Here is a 22760-nt window from a genome sequence, read left to right on the forward strand (position 1 = left end):
TTCATTTGGGTTTCAGTAATTCCCCTCAGTTACATTGCCCTTGATCAAGTCTTACCAGGTTTTGGATAACTTGTTGTTCCCTTGTCCCTGGGTTTGTTAACATCACTTTCTTTCCCCCATCCCCACTCTCCCATGTCCCACCAGGATTGTTGGTCCTATTGTTTTCTCCTCCAGGTTGGGTTAATTTACTTTTATAATGCCTTTTGATGGACATAAAGTTTTAATTGTTACTTATGTCTACTTATGGACTTTTATAACAGTATTCTTTGAGTGTGTTTTCAGGAATATTGGCCTTGCAGCCATTACTGAATATATTCCACTCATTGGTTGTTTTGCTTTTTTTTTTAACATCACATTTATTACTATGAACCAACTTCAGATGATTTATTTTTTGTGAGAAGAAAGCCAAGGTTAAGTAGTCTTTTTTGCCACCAGAACCCAGTGCTGCTCCAAAATTGAAACTAGTGGTTTACATATGTCATATATCGCTGGATTCTTTTACCTTATTAATCAACGCATCTATCATTTTGTCAGTGCCAACAGTGTTCAAGAAATCTAACAAATTTTCACAGACTCTGGGAATACTCTAAAAAATACTGGTTTTAGCTTTTGCTAGGGTGGGTCTCTTTTGCACTTATCTTACTCCAAGTGTACCCTTTTGAGTTAATTCCTAAGACATAATATTCTAAGACATATCTCACTCTGGGTTTCAAGAAAAATGCACTCTGATCTGTAAGTCCGCCAACTTTTCTGTGAGAAAGATGAGGCTACCTGTTCCCATAAAGTGTTACAGCATTGGAAACCTATATGGTTAGGTTGTTATGAGTCAGATTTGTCTTGGGGACAATAGATTTCTTGTTTGTTGGTTGGCCTTGAACGACAAACTCTTTCCACTCCACATTGGAGTGATTGCATGTTAAATGTTTATAACTCTATCACACTTGCTTTGTACTGGATCGCTGACATTTACAATCCTCAATGTAGTCAAAAAATGATATAAGAAGAGGTTGAGAACAGATTGGAAGAATTGTCCTTAGTGGGATTTCCTTTTGTACTATAATTTTATTCAAAACTGACACACACTTTTTTCCAAACAAATTAGCAACTCTAAGTCCATACCTCCTCAAAAAAAAAAAAAAAAAGACTACTTAATCATGCTTACATGCTAATGGCCATGTCCCCCAGAAGGACTCAGGTGCCCCTTTAGCGAGAAAGATTTTTAAAAATGGATCTTACAGGGTTTTTAATTTATTCACAGATTTATTTCTGCTTGCCTTTTATAATTCAAGCAGATAAGTTTTATATTTAAGATTGAATATCTATGTGCTATTAGTAGAAAAGTAGGTCATATATAAACTATTGTGTAAGTCTAGATTATACATAATGCTAAAATTTTCTCAATATTTAAATTTTATTGTAGCTAAGATCAATAAAGCAGCTGTCATATAAATAATTTTTAAACATAATCGACTTTTATTACTTTATTTCTTCCTTCACCTTTATAATAATATTATTTATTTAATTTTAAATATGTATTTGCAAGCAATTATTCATAGCAAAATATATGTGTATGAAACTATATATACAACTCCCTTGGAAGTAGCAGATAAGAAGTCAAACCATGTGTTGCATTTTTCAAATCTCTTTAAAATGTAAAGATCAGTGATGTCACTTTCAATACTATGGTTTGACTGACCCAAGCTATAGCATTTTGACTTAACCCACATGCATATGAAAATTAGATAATGCATAAGGAAGATCAAAGAGAATGGGCATACTTGAATTTTTATCTTGGCAAAAAATATTAAATATACCATGGACTGGAGGGAAAAAAAATGAGCAAATCTGCCTTGGAAGACATATAGCCAAATTTCTCCTTTGAAGAGTGGATGGGAGACTTGATCTTACATCCTTTGCATAGGGAAGAACCAGTCCTGGGAGAAGAACATCACACTTGGTGAAGCAGAGGGTGGATGAAACATAAGACCTCCAAAGAGATGAACTGACACAACGGCTTCAACAATGGAGCCAAACATAATAACAACCGTGGGAATGGTGCAGAACCAGGGGGATTCATTTTGTGGTACACAGGGTTGCTATGAGTTGAACCCAACCCAAAGACATGTAGCAATAACAACGTAAGAAATAGAATATTGCATATGTTCCTGAACAGGAAAAATAAAATCAATGAATTAGTCAATGATGTGAAGTTCAGGTCCCGGGCTCGCATCCATGGGAGAACTAGCAAACTCCAAACGTGTGTGATTTGTGAGTGTCCAGAGATAAGCTAGGCTTACACACATGCACACAGCAGCAAAGAGAGAAGCAACGTTTAATTGCAGAATAGAGTCACTTCAAAAGGAATGAAGTGAGACCTCTATCAGGTGAGAAAGAACCACTGTAAGTGCAGATAAGACGCACTTCCTCTGGAGGAAAAGGGACCCCTTCTTGAAGTGGGCGGTGGCATTGGCTAGAGGAACACCGCTAGTTTTTATGGGAGGGATTCTCGCTCTGCAGATTGTCGAGCAACTTTCTAATTAATTACTCAGGCCATCCTTGGGTCTCATGTATCATTTCAGTTTCATCTGCACTGCTGCTGTGGGTCAGTATGTCTCAAAAGGTCTCAGGATTGTCTCTGAGCACAGTCCTGCATTAGGCTTTCTCAAGATGTCTCAGCATGATCTTCGAGTACAATCTTGCATCAGGATCTTCACCAAGACCTTCCTTCAAGGTTAAGGAGTTTTTTCCAAGCCAGTTCTCAGATTGTTTTGTCCATACCTTTTTCCAGAGGGTCTTTTGTTCATTGCCTTAGCAGGCAGGGCAGAAGCCCCTGATAGGTCTGTCCCTATCAAGTGAGAGGGCAGTCAAGTTAAAGGGGAGTGAAGATTGAGCATAGTTCCTTAATAGAAGGGAAGGCATTGCATGTGTCAGAATATATTGCTCCTTACGAAAAGGTTCCTCAAGACATGTTAATTAAATATTATTTAAATATTAAGAATGTGCTGGAACCCTGGCACCAGCAAGCAGGATCAACTGCAAGTTAAAAAAACAATCAGTTTGCTTCCCTAACCTCATGAAAAAAAGGTTGGTCAGCTTGTGTCCAAATACCCTGGTTGGTTTTCAGAGACCTTCTAAGTGAGGTGGTGAGTCAAAGGAAATTCAGGACAGAGGAAAGCTACAGCAATAAGCCTTGGATTGTAAGAGCCAGTCACATATTATTCGACTGCCTTAGGCACAGACCAATTTTCAAGGGATAGTTTACTAAAATTTGTATTTTATATGATCTTGGAGCTAATTCATTTCAATCCTGCTCTCATAGACACTGGATTCATACCTGAGAGTTGAGCAATTGCAGATATCGTTGTTAAAGTCTAGTTAAAAATTACTTGGGAAATCTTCAAAACTTATTGAACATTAACATTTACTTAGTGACCTCAATTTGCTTAGCTAAATTGTAGTCCACTTTAATTCAGGGTCATCCTAGATAACATCTAATAAGGCTGATTTCAAACCCAAAGCAGCACAGCTATAAAATGTATATTTATGGATCATTAAGAACTTCTAAGATGCTGTTTCTAATCACTGTCATTCTTACCCTGTGGGTGTCTTGGGCCGAGGGGCAAGGTAAGTTAAAATACTCAGCTTCCATGTTAAATTTAGCTTTACATTATATCTTCTCTCATGTATGTGTACTTGAATGGATCCACTGGTAGGACTATTCCATATTGCGAGTTCATGATGAAATGTACATTTGTAAGAAAATTATCTCACATTTTAAAAAGAATATACATTTTGTAATGCATTATGTATCATCTGTGTTCCAATGTGAAGTCGCTGAATTCAGATTCTTGAGGTATCTAAATACGTTCTTTAAATATTAAGTAGAAACCCTAGCATAAGAAAAGCTAGATTCTGACTTGGAAAAGTTCAGGGGACTTTTAAATTTTGTAATGCATATTTCATTGTCTTCATTATGATGATGGTGTCACAGATTCATATGTCAAATTCTTTCATGTTGTATAATTTCTATGTACACTATATCACATAGAAATAATATGAGGGTAAATACAAAAGTTTGGCTTTAAGGCTCCAGCTCATACATTTGTGGGTTTATTCCAAAGAAAACATGTTGAAACATGTCTCTGTAATTAGTGGTTGGATACAAATAAACCATTCATAATCTCCTTTCTTATTTTTATGAAGGTTCTTTAAAAAGGGGTGGGGGTCCACACTCAAGACAGAGAAGTCAGCTTTAAAGGTTACAGCAATGGTTTTGGGAGATTACCAAAGGGTGACCTTACTGCATTTTCTTGAAGACGCAAGAGGATCATGGAAGCTTATTATTGAGAAGTTTGGGGAAAAGTGAGAACTGCACTAGTGTGACATGTGACGGGAAGATTGCACTAAAGATTTGCTTTTTCCACTGCAGCTAGGCACCTGTTCATAGTTTGAGGGCAACAAAGGCTGTCCTATGAGAATTTCATTGGGCAACCTTAACCCACCCTGTCTATAGCCCGAATGTTCCTTTGACAAACACGTTTGTTCCTAAAACCCAAAGAGCATTTAAGAAGCACACATTTCAAAGGAATATACATACATTCTACACATTTGTGTACAGGAATATATTTCCTCCTATATTAATTGTTCTCAAGCCTAAGTTATTAGTTATCCATTGCTATACAACAATTTTCTTTAAAAGTATTGGCTCTAAACAATTCATTTTTATGACCTCAAAATTGCCCTGTATCAGGTAATTGAGGGTGGCTTTCCTGGTTTTTCTGATGCAAACTGTGTAGCATGTTGAACAGGGCTGCAATCATCTAATGGCCTGACTGGGTTGGATGGTTTGCTTCCCAGATGCCTCACTCACGTGGTTTTCCAGAAGAAACATCTGTCTCTTGCCTCTTGGGCTGCTCCATAAATTTCGTGCATTGCAGTTACTGTCCTGGTACCAAGAACCTGAGAAATAGCAGAGGAAGCCATGATGCCTCTTATGGCACACTGTCACTCTGCCATGTAGACATGAGACACAGAATCACGTACACAGTCAACTGTGAAGGAAATTTGTTTGCACCAACTGGATGAGAGAGGTGTTGAAAAATTGTGCCATTTAAAAAATCCATTTCAAATAGTTAATTGATACTCAACATAGGATTTTTTCTTTGCGGATGTTTCCTTTAGCAATTTTTCAAGGATTTTATTCCTCTAATAGCGTGTTCTTTTTCCCCCTTTACCTCCCAGTACATTTTGAAAATGTAGTAGAATTACACTGGTTATACCATGGGGAAAAATAAAGTTAAAAAGGCTGATTAACTCAATTAAGACAGACATGATCACCAAATTATCAAAAGCAAAGCCCCCAAGAATGAAAGTTATGAAATAGTTTTCTACATGCATAAGAAGTAAAAGGAAAATGTAGAATAATTATAATTTATTTCAGTAAATTATAGATCAAGTGAGGCCTAATTTTACCTGATTTCAGTAAGGTAGCTTGGGAAATTCTTGTGAATCACATAAAAAATTTATTATAAGCGCACATTTTAGGTTTTTAAAAAATGTTATGTGAAAATTGGGTGCAGGACCTTGTTTCAGCCCTGCTCCATTACTCATTTATGTTACAAATGGGTCTGTTTAGTAAAGTGCAGTATTAATTCACTGGCAGAAATATGCCAAGGATTATAAGAGAGAACCTAAATTAGGCAGGCTCCACATTTTTAAATATTGCTATCCACTGCATTGTATCTCAGAAGATGGAATTAGGCCGTGATAGCTATCAGATCCTGGGCTTTGCTGTAAGCAATCCATTGCACTTGCACAGGCTAATTGCTGCGGCGCCATGTGCTATTGAAGGGGCCCTGCGTCACAGAGAATGAAACCCTACTCAGTCCTGTGAGCTTTCCTCACAATTACTACTGTTGAACTCATCATGGAAGCCATGGCGTCAATCATCTTCTTCAGAGTCTTCCTCCTGTTGACTGATCTTCTTCTTTCCCAAGACTTATGTCCTTTTCTAGGGACTGGTATATCTGGATAGCATATCCAATATACATAAGGTGACTTTCCACCGTCCTAGCATCTATGGTGCATAACAGCTGTACGTCTTGCAAGACAGATTTTATCAATCTTCCAAAAGTCCATGATAATTTCCCTATTCTTTCCAACACCATAATTCAAATGCATAGATTCTTCTCTTGTCTATCTCAATTATTGTCACACTGTCACATGTTTTTGAAACTATTGAAAATGCCATGTCTTAGATGAGGTATGCCTTGGTCCTCAGTGTGACATCTTCATTATTTAGCACTTTAATGAGTTCCTGTGCATTACATTTGTTTCATTCCGCATATCATTTGGCTTCTTGACTGATACTTTCTTCAGGGTTGATGGCGGCTCCAAGTGAAGTGAAATCTATGACAACTTCAATCTTTTCTACATTTTACCATGATTTTGTACATTGTGAGGATTTTTATGTTTGTGATATTGAGTGGTAAACCATACTAAAGGCTATATAGTCTTGGATCTTCATTACTAAGTGCTTCAAATTGTCTTGCTTTCAGCAAAATGTTATCATGTGCATGTTAAAGGTTGTTAATAAGTCTTACTTTAATCCTGACGCCATGCTCTTCTTTATATACTCCAGCGCTTCAGATTAGTTGCTCATAATATAGCTTGCATAAGCATAGTGAAGCACCATGGCTTGATGAACACTTTTCCTAATTATAACCATGCATGATTCCCTTAGTCTATAGTCTTTTTAAAAATCATTTTATTGCGGTCTTCTACAACTCTTATCACAATCCATCAAACCATCCATTGTGTTAAGCACCTTTGCACATTTATTGCCATCATCATTTTCAAAACATTTTCTTTCTACTTGAACCCTTGGTATCAGCTTTTCATTTTTCCTCTCCCTCTTCCACCTTCCTTCCCTTATGAACCCTTGATAATTTATAAATTATTATTGGTTTTTCATGTCTTATACTAACCGATGTCTCCCTTCACCCACTTTTCTGTTATCTGTTCCCTTGATAGGGGGTTATATGTAGATCATTGTGGTCAAGTCCCCTGCTCTCCCGCCCCCCACTTTTCCCTTGCCCTGCTTTTATGGCTACTCTCAATATTGGTCCTGAGGGGTTTATCTGTCCTGGATTCCCTGTGTTTCCAGCTCTTATCTGTACCCATGTACATGCTCTGGTCTAGCCAGATTTGTAAAGTGGAATTGGGAGCATGATAGTGGGGGCAGGGTAAGCACTAAAGAACTAGAGAAAAGTTATATGTTTTATCAGAGCCATACTGTACCCTGACTGGCTTGTTTCCTCTCTGCCACCTTTCTATTAGAATAATTGCCTCTTGGAAGAGATTCTGCATGAGGACAATGAAGTTTTTGGACTTCTCATTTTTCTCAATGCTATCCATGGTTGGTTATGATTCACAATACCTAATGATTTTACACAGTCAATAAACCACAAATGTAAACTATTCTAATATGCTCTTCTGCCAACCAAGATTTTCTTGACTTCAGCAATAATATCCCAAGTTGTATGACCTCTAAAGAACCCAGCCTGACCTCTGGCAGCTCCCTGTCAATGTAATGCTGCAAGCAGTGTTGAATGACCTTCAACATAATTTTACTTACATGTGAAATTAATTGTTATTCTATAACTTGCACTTGGAATGGGTACAAATATGGAATTTACATTTGGTTGACCAGGGAAATGTCTTCCAAACATCTTGGAATAGGTGAATGAGTGCTTCCAATGCTTCATCAGTTTGCTGAAACATTTCTATTGGTATCCCATCAATTCCTGGAGCCTTGTTCCTCACGGATGTCTTTGATGTATCTTGAACTTCTTTCTTCAGTCCTATTGGGCCTTGATCATATGCTACCTCTTGAAACGGCTGAATGTGGAGCAGTTCTTTTTGGTACTTCTTCCATCTTTCAGTTGACGCTTTCGGAATCGTTCAATATTTTGTTCATTGAATCTTTCAGTGTTGCAACTTGAGGTTTGAATAGGTTCTTCAATTCTTTCAGTTTAAGATACACTGAATGTGTTATTCTTTCCTTTTCTAAATCTAGGTCTCTGCACAATTCATTATAATACTTCGACGTGTTTTCTATATCTGCCCTTCAAAATGGTCTTAAAGTTCTTTCACTTCATTTCTCCCATTTATATTGCTGCTCTATGTTAAAGAGCAGGTTTCAGAGTTTCTTCTGACATCCACTTAGATCTTTTACCTCCTGCTTTTTAATGACCTATCGCATTCTTCTTGAATTATGCTCTTGATGTCCACCCACAGCTCATCAGGTCTTTTGTTATAAACGTTCAATGAGTCAAATCTATTCTTGAAAATATTCTCCAAAATTGGGTGGCTTATGCTCTATGCAATATTTTTGCTCTCATGGATTTGTTTCAATTATTTTTAGCTTCTACCTGAAGTTACATGTGAAACACGGATGGTCTGGTCCCCTGTCAGCTCTCACCCTTTTCTTTTTTCCCCACTGCCATTGAGCTTTCCCACTATCTCAGCCACAGATGTAGTCAACTTCATTTCTGCATACTCCAGCTGGAGAAAACCACGTGGATAGTCCCCATTGTGTGGTTCAATAAAAGTATTCGCAAGGAAGAAATTTTTCAAAACTCTGTCATGCACTCTATCTCACAGATACACTCAAGGCCATATTTTCCCGTGTCCCATTTCTAAACGCTCCTTCCTCTTAGTTGTCGAATTTTGCATTCCAATCACCAATAGTTACGGTCAGCTTCATTTGAGCGTTCTTCCTCAGCCATTTTGAAAGACCTCCGACATGAGAGGCTCATCTTCCATCACTATACTTGAAAGTGTGCTGTTCATAAGGTGTTCAAGGGTGAGTTCCTCAGAGGTGGACAGCCTATTCCTTCTTCACAGGCTGTTCTTAGTCTGGAAGCTCTGCTAAAACCTGTTCACCTCGAGGGACCCTGATGTTACTTTAAATACCAGTGACATCACTTCCAACGTCACAACAAGGAACAAGCCACCATAAATAAGTGGTGTTGCTCAGCAAGAGTGAAATACTGCATTCACTTCAAGGAAATACCTTGTGAAAAAGAAAACAGCAGAAGACTGAAGTGGACCCAAATGACAGAGAATTATGTTGGACTCAAGCCTGTGATAATAATAGCAATACTTCGACCTTGAGGTTAACCCCCAAACTATTAGGGCCATCAATGATGGAATTGATTCAAACCTGAGAACCTTGGCACAGAAATTACATAGGCTATCGGAAATCGGGAAGGACACCAACACAGAGGAGGCACAAATTGACCAGTGGGACATACTAAAAATAAAACACTTATGTACATCGAAAGAATTCACCAAGAGAGTAATAAGAGAGACTACAGAATGGGAAAACATCTTTGGCAACGACACATCCGACAAAGGCCTTATTACTAAAATCTATAATACACTGCTAAACTACAAGAGAAAAACCAATTGTCCACTCAGGAAGTGGGCAAAGGACCTGAGAAGGAGGTTCTCAAGGGCAGAAATCCAAATGGCAAACAAATATATGAGAAAATGTTCCAGATCTCTACCCATAAGAGAAATGCTAATTAAAACAAGAGATACCACCTGACACCCTCAAAGATAGCCCAATTCAAGAAATCAGAAAGTAATAAATGTTGGAGGGGATGCGGAAAGATAGGAACTCTTGTCCACTGCTGGTGAACCTGTAGGTATGTACAGCCACTATGCAAATCGATTTGGCGATATCTAAAACAGTTGGAAATTGAGCTACCCTATGATCCAGCAATCCCCCTATTGGGCATATACCCAGAAGAGACAAAAAACAAACCAAGGCCAGACATCTGTGCTCCAATTTTCATCGCAGCACAGTTCACAATTGCAAGGAGTTGAAAACTGCCCAAATTTCCATCAACAGACAAATAGATTAAAACACTCTGGTACATATATACAATGGAGTATTACGCATCCCTAAAAAGCAGTGATGAACGCATGAAGCACATTGCCACATGGGAAGAATTGGAGGAAATTATGCTAAGTGAAGTAAGACAAACACAAAAGGACAAGTACTACATGAGTCCGCTAAGGTTAAGTGCAAAGCAAAACAAAACCAAAAAAATTTTTTTTCAAAAAGGGCATAAGGAAGAAGATGCTGCATAGATACATCCCTGGAGTGAGATCCAGGTAATATGGCAGGGTTCAGACTAAACCCAGGGATACATATGGGATACATATGGTACCCCACTAAAATGAGGAGGGGAAAAGGTATGGATAGCCAGGGGAACAGGGCACTAACCCACACAGGGGGAGGGTGTTGATTGTGTCTCCACATGGAAAGAGGGACCCGACTTCAACCCGGAGCTCTAGACAGGAACGCAACACACTGACATGAAGTAGGGAACAGATGGAGAGGCCTGAAGGGCTGGCCCCATTACCAACTGGGTGCACGGCACCACCCTCCCCCAGGGGGAATTCACTTCAGAGGACAGCACTGAAGCTGCAGCTTGGGAAGAGGGGAAAATAAACAAGGGGCCATCTAACTGAGAAACAACAAAGCCCACATGGAAGAAGCACACCAGCCTATAAGATGACAAGGCCGCGAAGGGGTCAGGTATCAGGCAACAAAGACAAAAAAAAAAAAAAAAAAATCATAACATTGTGAATGAGGGGGAGTGCAGAGTGGGGACCCAGGGCCCATCCAGGGGAAATTGGACATCCCCTTGCAGAAGGGCTGCGTGGAGGAGAGGAGCAAATCAGAGTAGCAATGATGAAATGTGCAATTTTCCTCTAGTTCTTAAATGCTTCCTCCCCCCCACTACCATGATCCCAGTTCTGCCTTGCATATCTGACTGGACTGGAGGATGTGCACTGGCACAGATAGGAACTGGAAATACAGTGAACCCAGGACAGATGAACCCTCCAGGACCTGTGGAGAGGGTGACGATGGGGAGAGGGTGGAGGGAAAGAGAGGGAGAAAGGGGGAACAAATGACAAGTTCTGCATATGGCCTCCACCCTGCAGGACAGACAGTGGAGAAGTGAGTGAGGGAGATATGGGATGGGGTAAGATATGATAAAATAATAATAATTTATAAATTATCAGGGGTTTGGGGGGAGGGAGGAGAGGGGAGCAGTGAGGGAGGGGAAAAATGAGCTGACACCAAAGGCTCAAGTAGAAAGCAGGTGTTGTGAGAATGATGAAGTCAACCTATGTACTAAAGTGCTGGACACAAATGACATATATACAGATTGTGATGAGTTGTATGAGCCCCTAATAAAATAATTATTTAATAAAAAAATAATAGTAATATTTCAAAACATGCATCCTTTTTATACCCTGTGAATAGAAATTGCAGTCCGAAGTTTTATCCATTCATATCCTATTAATCCAGATAAGGATGTAGACAATCATGCTTGTTTTGAGGTCTGACGACTGGAGATCACATCTCCGCTCTATAATTTAATCAACAATTTCACTGGTTTTTTTCCCAGACGTGTCTGGAACTAGAAAGACTTAAACATGGCCAAGACAGCAATGACATATGCCTTAACATATCGGGATGAAAATTGAAAGGGTAATATGAAAAATACACAACCCTAAAAAGTGGTAGAGAAAATAAAAACTAGAAGATTCCTGAAAATAATACTGACATGAGCGTTTTAATCTGCATCTGGGAAACTATAAAAAAAGTAGAAAATGTATTAATCTAAAGCGAATCGAATATAAATCTCAATTTTATACTTGGAGAAGGTGTCGTTCAAGAACTTCTGATTAAAAGACATTCAGGATATGAATATATTGAAACTTTTATCACACAACACATGTGAAGAAACCACTTTCAAAAATTATCTGAGCAGAAGGAAAAGAAATCAGGTCAGTGAATGAGGAAAGAGGAAGTTGATCCAGACTGAGTATTGCTTGGCTTTTGAAAATATTACATCTCCTTATTTGTAATTAGGAGAATTAAATTTCATGTAACAAATGTAGTGTAGAGTTTACTAAATTATCTTTAGAACAGTAACAAAAATGCACTGAAATATAATTATTTGTGCCTCATTTTAAATAAGTAATTTCTAGAACATTAAGGAAACACCCCATTATAGAATTAAAATTAGGAATAAAAAGTTAAAATTTCCCATAATCTTATGTGAGTATCAAGAAATACCCCTTTCCTAAATTTTCTCATTAAATAAACAAGTCTCTCTCTTCCATCTGCTATATTAGAAAAGGAAAGGCAATGCTCTGATTTAGGGTAGGTTGGGAAGAAATGCTCTAAGACCCAGGAATGAGTGGTAAAATTTGCATAAGGGTAATCATTTAATCAACACAGGTTGGAATATGTGTACTCAAGGAGAGCACTTTAAATGAATCCATGCAGTTTTCTTCTTGGAGAGCCTTCTTGGATGCAGAAAATGTAATTTCATTCTCTTTAGCAAAGACTTCCTCAGGACTTCAATGTTCTAACTCCTAAGACTTGTGTTGCTCTGGAATCCCTGATGCAATCAGTGGGTGTGGTTATGGTAATCAAAGAATGTGCTTTATCAATGAAAAATTTTGTATTTGATAGTTTACTGAGATAAAATATTTATACACTATTGTATTTTTTTATTCCAAGTGGAGTCTTGTGATTTTCCAGAAATAAAACATGGATTTCTATATAATGAGGCTGGGTATAGACCGTATTTTCCAGCCACAATAGGAAAATATTTGTTCTACTACTGTAATATGAGTTTTGTGACTCCTTCATACTCTTCTGGGGATTATATGAAGTGCACAAGCAAAGGTTGGACACCAGAAGTCCCATGCCTCAGTAAGTAAACTTTTAAAAATTATAAATGTATGTCTTTTTCAATAAGTGGACATAGAAATCACAAAAGTGATTATGCTTGTGCTGTGTATAATAATGCACAGGGATTTCCAAAGAGTGGTCTGGTAAAACGACCAAAATAGATTGTTCTCTTTTGATTAACTATTTATAAAAGTTAAAATAGAAATAAAGATTGGAAGTGTGCAAAAATATCTCTGAACTATATTCGAACATACATAGATTATAAAACCTTAAGTAAAGTGGCATTGAATTTATTTTATTAATAAACATCTTATGGCAACGCTACCTTCTGTGCATTGTTCACTGTATACTAGGACACATTGGAATGTAAATATTGCAAAGGTAATTTTTAATTCAATATGTTTACTAAATTTGTGTTTTTAATTTATTACTATTGTTATCCTTAGGAAAATGTGATTTGTATCAAGTGGAAAATGGATATTTTAATACATCACAAAAGTATTACATAGAGGGTGAATCTGTAACTGTTCAGTGCCATCCTGGTTTTGGTCTTCAGAGTGGAGAAACTGCCATTGCATGTACAGAGCAAGGCTGGGCCCCCTCTCCAAGATGCCTCCATCTCAGTGAGATCCCAGAAGGTTTGTAATTGGATAAGACGGGCACATACATCACGTGACAAAATGCATTCTTTTGCCATGGGACACTTTTCGGGGTTCTATCCAAGTGTGTATGGGTGCTGATATTTAGCACACTAAATGAGTCTACATAGAGATTTTAGAAAAAATACAGTAATTTTGAGTATTTTATGTGCTTATGAAAGTGAGTTACATTTAACATTGCCATAGAAATCACTAAATTATTTCTCTCAAGTTAACTTAAAAATAGTCAAATTTATTAACATATATTTCTGCTATGCCTGTATTGTTTAAAAATATGTGACTTGGAATGAGTTTTGACATTTGTTATGTTCCAGTAAATGTGGTTATTCCTAACAGTTACTGAGGAGGCTGTGCCAGTAAACAGTTACTTGCTGCTCTAACTTTTTGCAAATGATTGATATTACATTTTAATATTTACAAATTGGTTATAAAATATTACAGTATTAAAGTGTTAATATGGATGTAGCTTATCATTAATTGAGTCAATAAAATACTCATGTTTATTGGCAACTACTTTATCTAATTTAGGAACTGCATCAGTAGTTTCCTTTGTTTACTTTTGAAGTGTTTTAATGTATTTTTTGCAATTACTGAGTATACTAAATTTTTTTCTGTAATAGTACGTGACTGTTAGACTTTTACAGCTTCCATTTTTCTTTATTTAAATCCTATTCCATGTCATGCTAATTAACCTGTTTAATGTTAACCTGTTTAAATAAGTCTGTGTCTTATTTAGCGGGAGCCTGGTGGTGTCATGTGTTATGTATTTTGCTGCTAATTATAGGACCCCAGTTTGAAACCACCAGCTGCTTTGAGGGAGAAGAGTAAAGGCTTTCTGCTCCCATAAACAGTTTGAGTCTCCCCAAACCCACAGGGCAGTTCTACTCTATCCTGTAGGATCTTGATTGAGACCTGGTGGTATAGTGGTTGGGCTGTGATCCTCACGGTTGCTAGTTCAAAACCACCAACACTCAGAGGAAGAAAGACTCAAAAATCCACGGGGTGTCACTCTGAGTCAGGATTGACTCGATGGCAGTAGGAGCTGAAGGGCCTTTATATGCCGGAGCTGTCTCAATGGCACTAAGTTTGAGTTGGAAGTGTCTTAGTTAAGGCATATTGCTGTTCACCAAAGACACAAAGATTTTTGCATACTTAATTAAATTTTTTAACTTTTCCCCTTTCCTGTTTATATATTTAATCCATTCTGAAATGATTTTTATAGTATAACAATCAAATTTTTTTCTTAAAAAATATGAAAAACTCAGGCTTTCTGCAGCATCTGTAACTATATCTTTACTTTCAATTATTGATTGCATAAAAGTGGTTACTCTGATTTCTCTAGCCTCTGACATAAAGGAATACAGTTCTAATCATTGATCCAGTGCAAGTATACTGTATAATAATTTCTGTAAATATAAGTAAATCTAGATATTTTCCCACAAACTTGTACACTAATAATTTTTGTTTATTATTGTCTTACTTTATTCTTTGACTTTGGGTCCATTACATATTGTTTATCAGAAGTATGTAGTTTTATTTTGAGGCGTGCAAATAACCCTTTAATATAGAGAGTATGTAGTCTTTTTTTGGTGCCTTGTTATTGTTTTAAGTGAACTTGTTTGTCACCAGACTCCAGGTCCATTTCAGTTTCACTCTCCTCCTTTTTCTTTAAGCCGCTCAGACCACTGTTTTTGCTTTGAGGGCTAAGGAATCTGGAAGGACCGTATATATTTTTAAAATTCGTTTATGAACTTTCTTCTAAAAGTTAACATCGGTTTATAGTAAAATTTAGTAAAATCTCCAGATTTATTAAAAAAAACAATGATCTTTATGATATCGACCCTTCTTATTGACGGAAGTTATATATTTGAAAATCAATTTAGGAATTGTGTATATTTAGATTGTTGACTATTGCATTTTGATTGTGAGAATTTCTTAGCTGTTACACTGGCCAACACACAATTTGGAGCCTCGGATGTTAGATTTGTCTGTGGGTATATTTGACCTGCTGATTCCAAAAATGGCACCAGTTTTCCCCTGTGAGACCTCATTTTTGAGAAACAGAACATATGCTAGACATCACTCTTCAATCTACTTATCCCCCCCAAAAAACAGGGTCTTTTAATGGAATGTTAGCTAACCTGAGATAGAGGATATGCACACTGTTTTTTTAAAACAATAGTTTGTGCTGTACTAAATATTTAGTTCATGTTCTACTTCACCTGGTGTCCTTTGATCCAAAGATATATTTGAACAGTGCAAAGGCATCATCGTGGAATTCTCCCCAAGTATCACTTCACCTGTACTAGGAACTGAGTAGCAGCAGGTCTGAGTTGTTATCTCCACACGGAGTCACAAACAAGAGTGACTGTGCAATAAAGAAGGAGCCCTGGTGGCAGAACGGGTTGTGTTTGACTGCTAACCATGAGCCCTCTGACCCCGCCCACACCGCTCTACACAGTGAGACTCACAAGGAAAAGACTTTCTGCTCCCACAGGATTTATAGCTTCAAACACCCACAGGACAAGCTCCACTCTGCCCTTAGGGTCACTGTCAGTCATAGTGACAGAATTGTCTTGAATTTGATGCAACAAATAGATTTTAAATGTTCTGAAACTTAAAATGGGTCTCTCAGACTTCAAACTCCTTTATTCAAATTAAAATGTCTCAGCCCATTATAAGATGGCACAACTTTTCCATCTTTGCAGAGGAACTCTTAAAAAGGAAAATCACAATTTTTCTCATAAAGAAGCTTGGAGTCACCTTCACAACTGAAACAAATAAAATGAATTGTCTATTGGCTTCTCAATATTAAAATGTGTTCTGAAATGCTCACTGCATCACTTAAAGAAGAAAAATTGTTAAAATATAAATAAAACTCAAGCCTTATATTTGTGACCCTCTTAATTGCTCTCATGCCTACAGTATAAGTTCCTTTTCAATTTTCTTTGTTATTTTCCACTTTTCTCAGGCTGTGTCTGCAAATATTGTATAGCATCCTACACAACAACAACAAAACCTGCTGCCATGTAATCTGTTCTAACTTGTAGTGACCTTACGGAATTGAGAAAAACGGCTTCTTTGGGGTTCAATACCTTTAAATATTTTAAAGGCTTCAGTGGATCTGGTGGGTTTGAACTTCTGACCTTATGAGTGACAGTTCACTGCATAACCAAATAGCCACCAGGGTCCATATACAGCTTCACTTAGAAGTTCTTTATGTTCTAATTCTTTTTCAAATATGTCTTACCATTTTTTTCTTATCTTGTAATTTTTGGATCTGAATCATTCTCATATTTAATACTAGAATCATAAATTAATAAATTAGTATAACTTAATAGCTGAAATTTTAGTGGAACACTATAAGAAAGTAGAGCTGACATACTGTGGATGTACTAAAAAAAAAAAAACCGGGATTGCGCTGGCTTGAGCGGAGCTGTCATAGCATGCATTTTTCATACTAGGGGAGCATCAGGCTACTAAGAGTTAATGTACGCAGTGGCATCACTTGGGAAGGTTCTCTCTGGTCACAGTGAATTTTTTCGTTAAAGCAGTATCATCGCTCAAACCTCAGTTTTGATGGTTGATTTAAGAGAACAGCATGCGGGTGTGAAATTTTGTTTCCTCGTTGGGAAAAATGTTGCAGAAACTGTTGTGATGTTGAACTCAGCTTATAAGAACAGCGCTATGGAAAAAAAGTGTAAGAGTGGCTTTCTCCTTTCAAAAAAGGTGAAACGATGATGACAAACATCGTTCTGGACATCCGTCAACTTCCTAAAAGGCTGAAAATGTCAACAAAATCCATGCACTTGTGCTCAAGGACTGAGGACAGACCATTGACGAGATGGGGAAGTTATATCTGGACTACCTTGGAGATCGGTTCAAAGAATTTTAATGGAAGATTTGAGAATGAGAAGGGTCTCTGAGAAATGTGTGCCTCTGGTGCTGACGGACCAGGAAAAGTAGCATGGAATGGAAACATGCCGTGATTTGAAAGAACAGCCCAAAGCAAGAGGTGAAGAAAACCGCGAGGGAGGTGCTGTCAGCCATCCAAAGAGATGAGTTTGAAAACTGTTTCCAAGAATGGAATCGCAGATTTGACAAATGTATGAAGTGTAGTGAAGAGTACTTTGAAGGAGATGGGTTGTTACAAAAAAAAATTAAATACATCATTTTGAACAAAAATTTCCATTTTGGGGGGGTACCCCCTTATCTATCCAATGCAGTTTTCTGAATCATCATCCCAATTAATTCCAGTAAAGAAAAGTATTTTTTGTTGTTGGACTATGTTATGAATTATGTTTATTATATTTCACATGCATATTATGTACTTAAATCTAAATGATTTGATGATTTGAGCATGCATTAGCATGATACGTATGTATCCTGCTCAAGATTTTAGGAGTTTGCTTCCATTTGATGAGTTTGTATTTCTTCAGGGCAGCTTTCTTAACTTTTTTTTCCTGTCCTTCCAGTGTAACAATTGCGCTATATGGCTTGGTATTATTTGAAATCAAAGTATTTTCTTATAGTTGCCAATTTTTTTGACATTTTCATTTCATTTATCAAGGAGGCTGCTCTGGACTTGGTCCTCTAGGAAGGAAATCATATTAAAAATCTCTAAGCAATTGATATTAAACTCTAATTATCCACAAGTCATTCTTCAAATCAACTTTATTGAGATGTAAACCACACAAAGTAAAAGTCACGGGTTCTTTAATGCTTCCTCCCCCCCAATATCATGATCCCAATTCTGCCTTGCAAATCTGGCTAGGCCAGAGGATGTACATTGGTACAGATAGCAACTTGAAACACAGGGAATCCTGGATAGATGACTTCTTCAGAACCCAGAGGTGAAAGGGGCGAGGCCTGGAGGGTGAAGGGAATGTGGGGTGGAAGGGGGAAGCCAATTACAAGAATCTAAGTATAGTCTCCTCCCAGGGGAATGGACAACAGAGAAGGGGGCGGAGGGAGACATCGGACAGTGTAACTTATGACAAAACTATAATAATTTATGAATTATGAAGGGTTCAGGAGGGAGGGAGGAGGGGGGATGGAGGTGGGAAATGAGCAAACGATATTGAGGGCTAAAGTAGAGGGCAAATGTTTTGAGATTGATGAGGGCAACAGGTGTACATATGTGCTTGACTCAATGGATGGATGTATGGACTGTGATAAGAATTGTACGAACCCTCAAAAAAATAATTTTGAAAAAAATAAGGAGGGTAGCAAATGTACAAATGTGCTTTATACAATTGATGTATGGATGGATTGTGATGCGTTGTACGAGCCCCCAATAAAATGACTTTTAAAAAAAAAGTCACGGGTTTGAGGTGTGCCCGATGATTTTGACAGTGTGCTTTCAAGACCATAACCCCAGTCAGAACGTAAGGACAAAGACGATTAAAACACAGGAGAGAGTCATCTTGCCCCACATCCCACTTAACCTACCTCCACACCGCTGCTCTAAAAGATTCAATGGCATGGGCTCCTTCGGGGCTTCATTAATAAAAAGAAAGCATTAGTTGTGATTTGCGTGAGAGTTCACAAAGCAAAGTGTTTTTCAGTTGCATAATTCCTTCATACTGTGTGTGTGACATTGATTGCAGTGCCCACAATGTAACAGCCCCCGTCTCACTTCCTTGCTTTGATTACATTTCCATTCCTATCCCTTCCTACGCACAGAGCGCTCTCCCCACACAGATGCTGCCATTCAGCTCTTCTATTCTAACTCTTCTAAGGAATGTGTGTGACCTTGGAATAATAGGTCACCTTAGAGATCTGAAAATTGTTTCATTGAAAGTGTAGCCATTGAGGTGAGTTCAGATCCTGCTGGAGAATGACCAAGGGCCTTAGCCTCCGGAGACTTCCCGAGGTTCTGGTACACCAGTAAACATGGTCTTTTTTGAGTTTATTCCTGAATTTTCTCCCACTCTATCTAGGATCATCTATTGCAATTCTTCTTAGTGTGAGAAGTAGTGGTAACAAAGCACTTTCAAATTCTCCTGGTCTCAGGTGATGGAGGCTGAATTTCATATGGCCCTTTAGTCCTTTGAATTAATTGTTAATGTTAGTCCATAATTTTTTTTAACTGCTATTTACTCTGGTCAGGAAAGACTAACAACTTCATGTTAGATGGTCAGTCACAAACATTTTTTCCCCAAAATCATTTTATTGGGAGTTAATACAGATATCATATCATTTCTTCATTCAATCACATGAAGCAGTACTGTACAATTGTAAACTCAATCAATTCCAAAACCTTCTTTTCCTTCCTGCATTCCTTGACATCTGCTCCCTTTCACTGCCCCCCGCCCCACCACCACCACCACCACCACTGTACTCCACAGAAACCCTTCAAAAGGATGACATTGTGGTTAGCAGCCCAACATGCAACCCTATGCCACCAGGGCTGCTTGGTGCATTGATAAGACGGCACTGTATCTATATATTGTTGAGTAGCACTGATATTTTCATACTATCGAATCTTCCTATCCATGGGCATTCTATATTTCTCCATATATGGAGGCATCTTTGTAGTTTTCTTTATACAAATCTTTCGTATCTCCGGTTAGATTCATTCTCAAGTATTTTTTTCTTTTTGGCAGCTTTTATGGACATAATTTTTTACATCTCCTTTTCAGGATTTGCTTTCTGATGTAAAGGAGCCAAGCTGGGCTTTGATTGTTGATCTTCTGTCTTGCAACTCTGCCCAACTTTTTAATTAATTCCAGGATTTTTCTTGGTTAGGTCCTGGGATTTTCCATGTGTAGGATCTGATCACCAGAAAATAAGGTTAATTTTGCTTCTTCCTTTCCAATTTGTTATTGTTGTTAGTTAAAATTTGTTGGTTCGGACTTAAGTGAGTCTATACAAAACAGAACACAACAGAGGTTGGTTTGTGCTATCCTCATAATTCTTACTATGTTTGAATCCCTTGTGACAACTAGTGTGTTTGTATACAATCGTCTCCTTTTCTCCGGGACTGTCTATTCACCATGCATATTGTCCTTTTCCAGCCAATAGAGTCTCCTGATAACACGTCCAATGTATATGATACAAAATCTCACCATCTGCATTTCTAAGGAATATTCTAGATGTATTTCTTCCAAGACTGAATTGTTCTTCTGACATCCCATAATACTTCCAATATTATTGGTCAACATCAAGTTCAAAATTCAAATACATCAATTTTTCTCCTTTCTTCCTTAATCATTTTCATATTTTCACAAGCATATGAGGTTACTGAAAATATCACGGATTGAAACAGGTGCGCCTTAGTCTTTTAAAAGCAACATATGTGCTCTGTAACAAATTTCAGAAGTCTTGTGGACCAGATTTGCCCAATACAATACATTGATTTCTAGGCTACTGTTTCCATGAGCATTGATTGTGAATCCAAGCAAAATGAAATTTTTGACAACTCCGATATTCTCTCTGTTCCTCATGATGCTATTGCTGCAGATGTGAGAAATTTTGTTTTCTTTCCATTGAAGGCTTTAGTCCATGGTCTTCATCAGAAAGGTTTCTAATCTCCCTTGCTTTCGATAAGGAAGACTGTGCCATCATTTAGCAATGGTTGTTAATAAGCATTCCTTCAATCATAGTGCAACATTTTTGTTTATTTGCTCCAACTTTTTGAGTTGTTTTTTTTCAGCATGAAGATTGATTAATTATAGTGATACAGCCCTGATACATAATTTTCCTGAATTTAAGCCACAAATATTGCCTTGTTTTCATCAAACAATTGCCTTTTGGTGCATGCACAGTGTCCACATAAGCCCAATGAAGTATTCTGGAATTCCCATTCTTCTCAATATTTTCATCTTTTGCTATGATCCACCCAGTCAAATGCTTTGTGCAGTCAAAAACCGATAGTAAACATCTTTCTGACAGTCTCTGATTTCAGCCAATTTCCATCTGACATCAGGCATGGCATAGCTCATGTCATGGTTTCTTCGGGATTACCTTTGAATTTCTGTCAGCAACCTGTCGATGTTCTACTACTACCACTATTCAATTCCCTTCAGCAAAATTTTACTTGTCGGTGTATCAGTGGTAATGTTCTGTAGTTTCTACATGCTGTGGGGTCAGCTTTCACTGTAATGGGCACAGATACGGATCTCTCCCATTCAGTTAATCATATTGCTTTAAGAAATTTGCACTTTAAATTTTAGTTCCCTTCTGGACAATAATCAGAGAAAAATTTCCCTTTGGGTTTCAAAACCTTTCAATCTCTCAAAGGCTGCAGAATTATTTGTAGGCTTGAACCACTGACCATATGATTGGCAACTCAAGGTGTAACCAAACAGCGACTCACTACCTTCCCTTAGAAGTCCATTAATAGGGACTTCATTTAAAAATATTTCTTACATTTTTTTCTTATCTCTTACCTATAATTTGTGTGTTGGCATTCCTCTCATATTTAAAACTAAGGTGATAAGTTAATAAGTTAGAATCACTAGATAGAAATAAAGTGGAACACTGCATCTAAGAAACTAGAGCAGATGCAGCCTACCTAATGAAATTTTCTGAATCGCTTCCTGTATAAACCCAGGAATAAATCTACAAGCTAAGACTGAAGGAAAAAAAATGTTCTGGGCTTTGTTAACTGTTAATGATGAGAGATGAAGTAAGTGGCTTGAGGAAGGTAAGATGACTCTGGGGCAGTACCTTCAGACAAAAGGAAAGTAAATTAAGGACATTTGAAGGAGTTTGTGGAAATAGTGTTTTCTATGCAGGTGTTTAGTCAAAATAGCAACATGCTCTAAATTGGTCAATCACTCAAAATTGTGGTTATGTATGTGTGAATAGAAATATGTATTTCTAATAAATAATATTACTCTCCAAACATCTGAATTAAAGCATGAGGGATAACAGTAGCACCCAATACTTTACTACTTATCTATTGCTGTGCAACAAATTGCCCCAAAAATGTATCGGCTTAAAACAAAAAAACCCTCTATTATCTCCTGATCTTTATCAGTCAGGAATTGGAAGAGAGCTTAGCTGTTTGTTCTGATCCAGACTCTCTCCAGTAAGCTGACCAGATGATTGCAATGTTTCCTCAATCACCTGACGGCTAGACTGGGCTGGAGCATCTGATTCCAAGGTGACTCACTCACATGGTTTTAAAAAGAAGCCACTGGTCTCTGTAGAGGGAATTTACACTTGGTAAAGTGGTGAGCAGCGAAAAAGAGGAAGACCTTAGACAAGGTGGATTCATGTTGTGGCAGCAATAGCGGGTTTAAACAATGAGAACAATTAGGAGGATTGGTCAGTACCAGGCCATGCTTTGTTTTGTTCTGCTG

General features: G+C 37.7%; 1 protein-coding gene across 1 annotated transcript in view; it reads left to right on the plus strand.

Moving 5' to 3' along the window:
• Positions 1-3488: 3488 nt before the first annotated feature.
• The window catches only part of LOC123522586 (complement factor H-related protein 4-like), a 128887-nt gene continuing 109615 nt past the window's right edge, over positions 3489-22760 (plus strand). The window contains exons 1-3 of the mRNA XM_045298172.1: positions 3489-3624; positions 12617-12811; positions 13237-13428. Coding sequence (XP_045154107.1) covers positions 3534-3624; positions 12617-12811; positions 13237-13428 — 478 coding nt within the window. The 5' untranslated portion in view covers positions 3489-3533. The remainder of the gene's footprint in view (positions 3625-12616; positions 12812-13236; positions 13429-22760) is intronic.

Source organism: Echinops telfairi, unplaced genomic scaffold (assembly GCF_000313985.2).
Source record: "Echinops telfairi isolate 266 unplaced genomic scaffold, ASM31398v2 ScPeMD7_7424;HRSCAF=8462, whole genome shotgun sequence".
Taxonomy (NCBI): domain Eukaryota; kingdom Metazoa; phylum Chordata; class Mammalia; order Afrosoricida; family Tenrecidae; genus Echinops; species Echinops telfairi.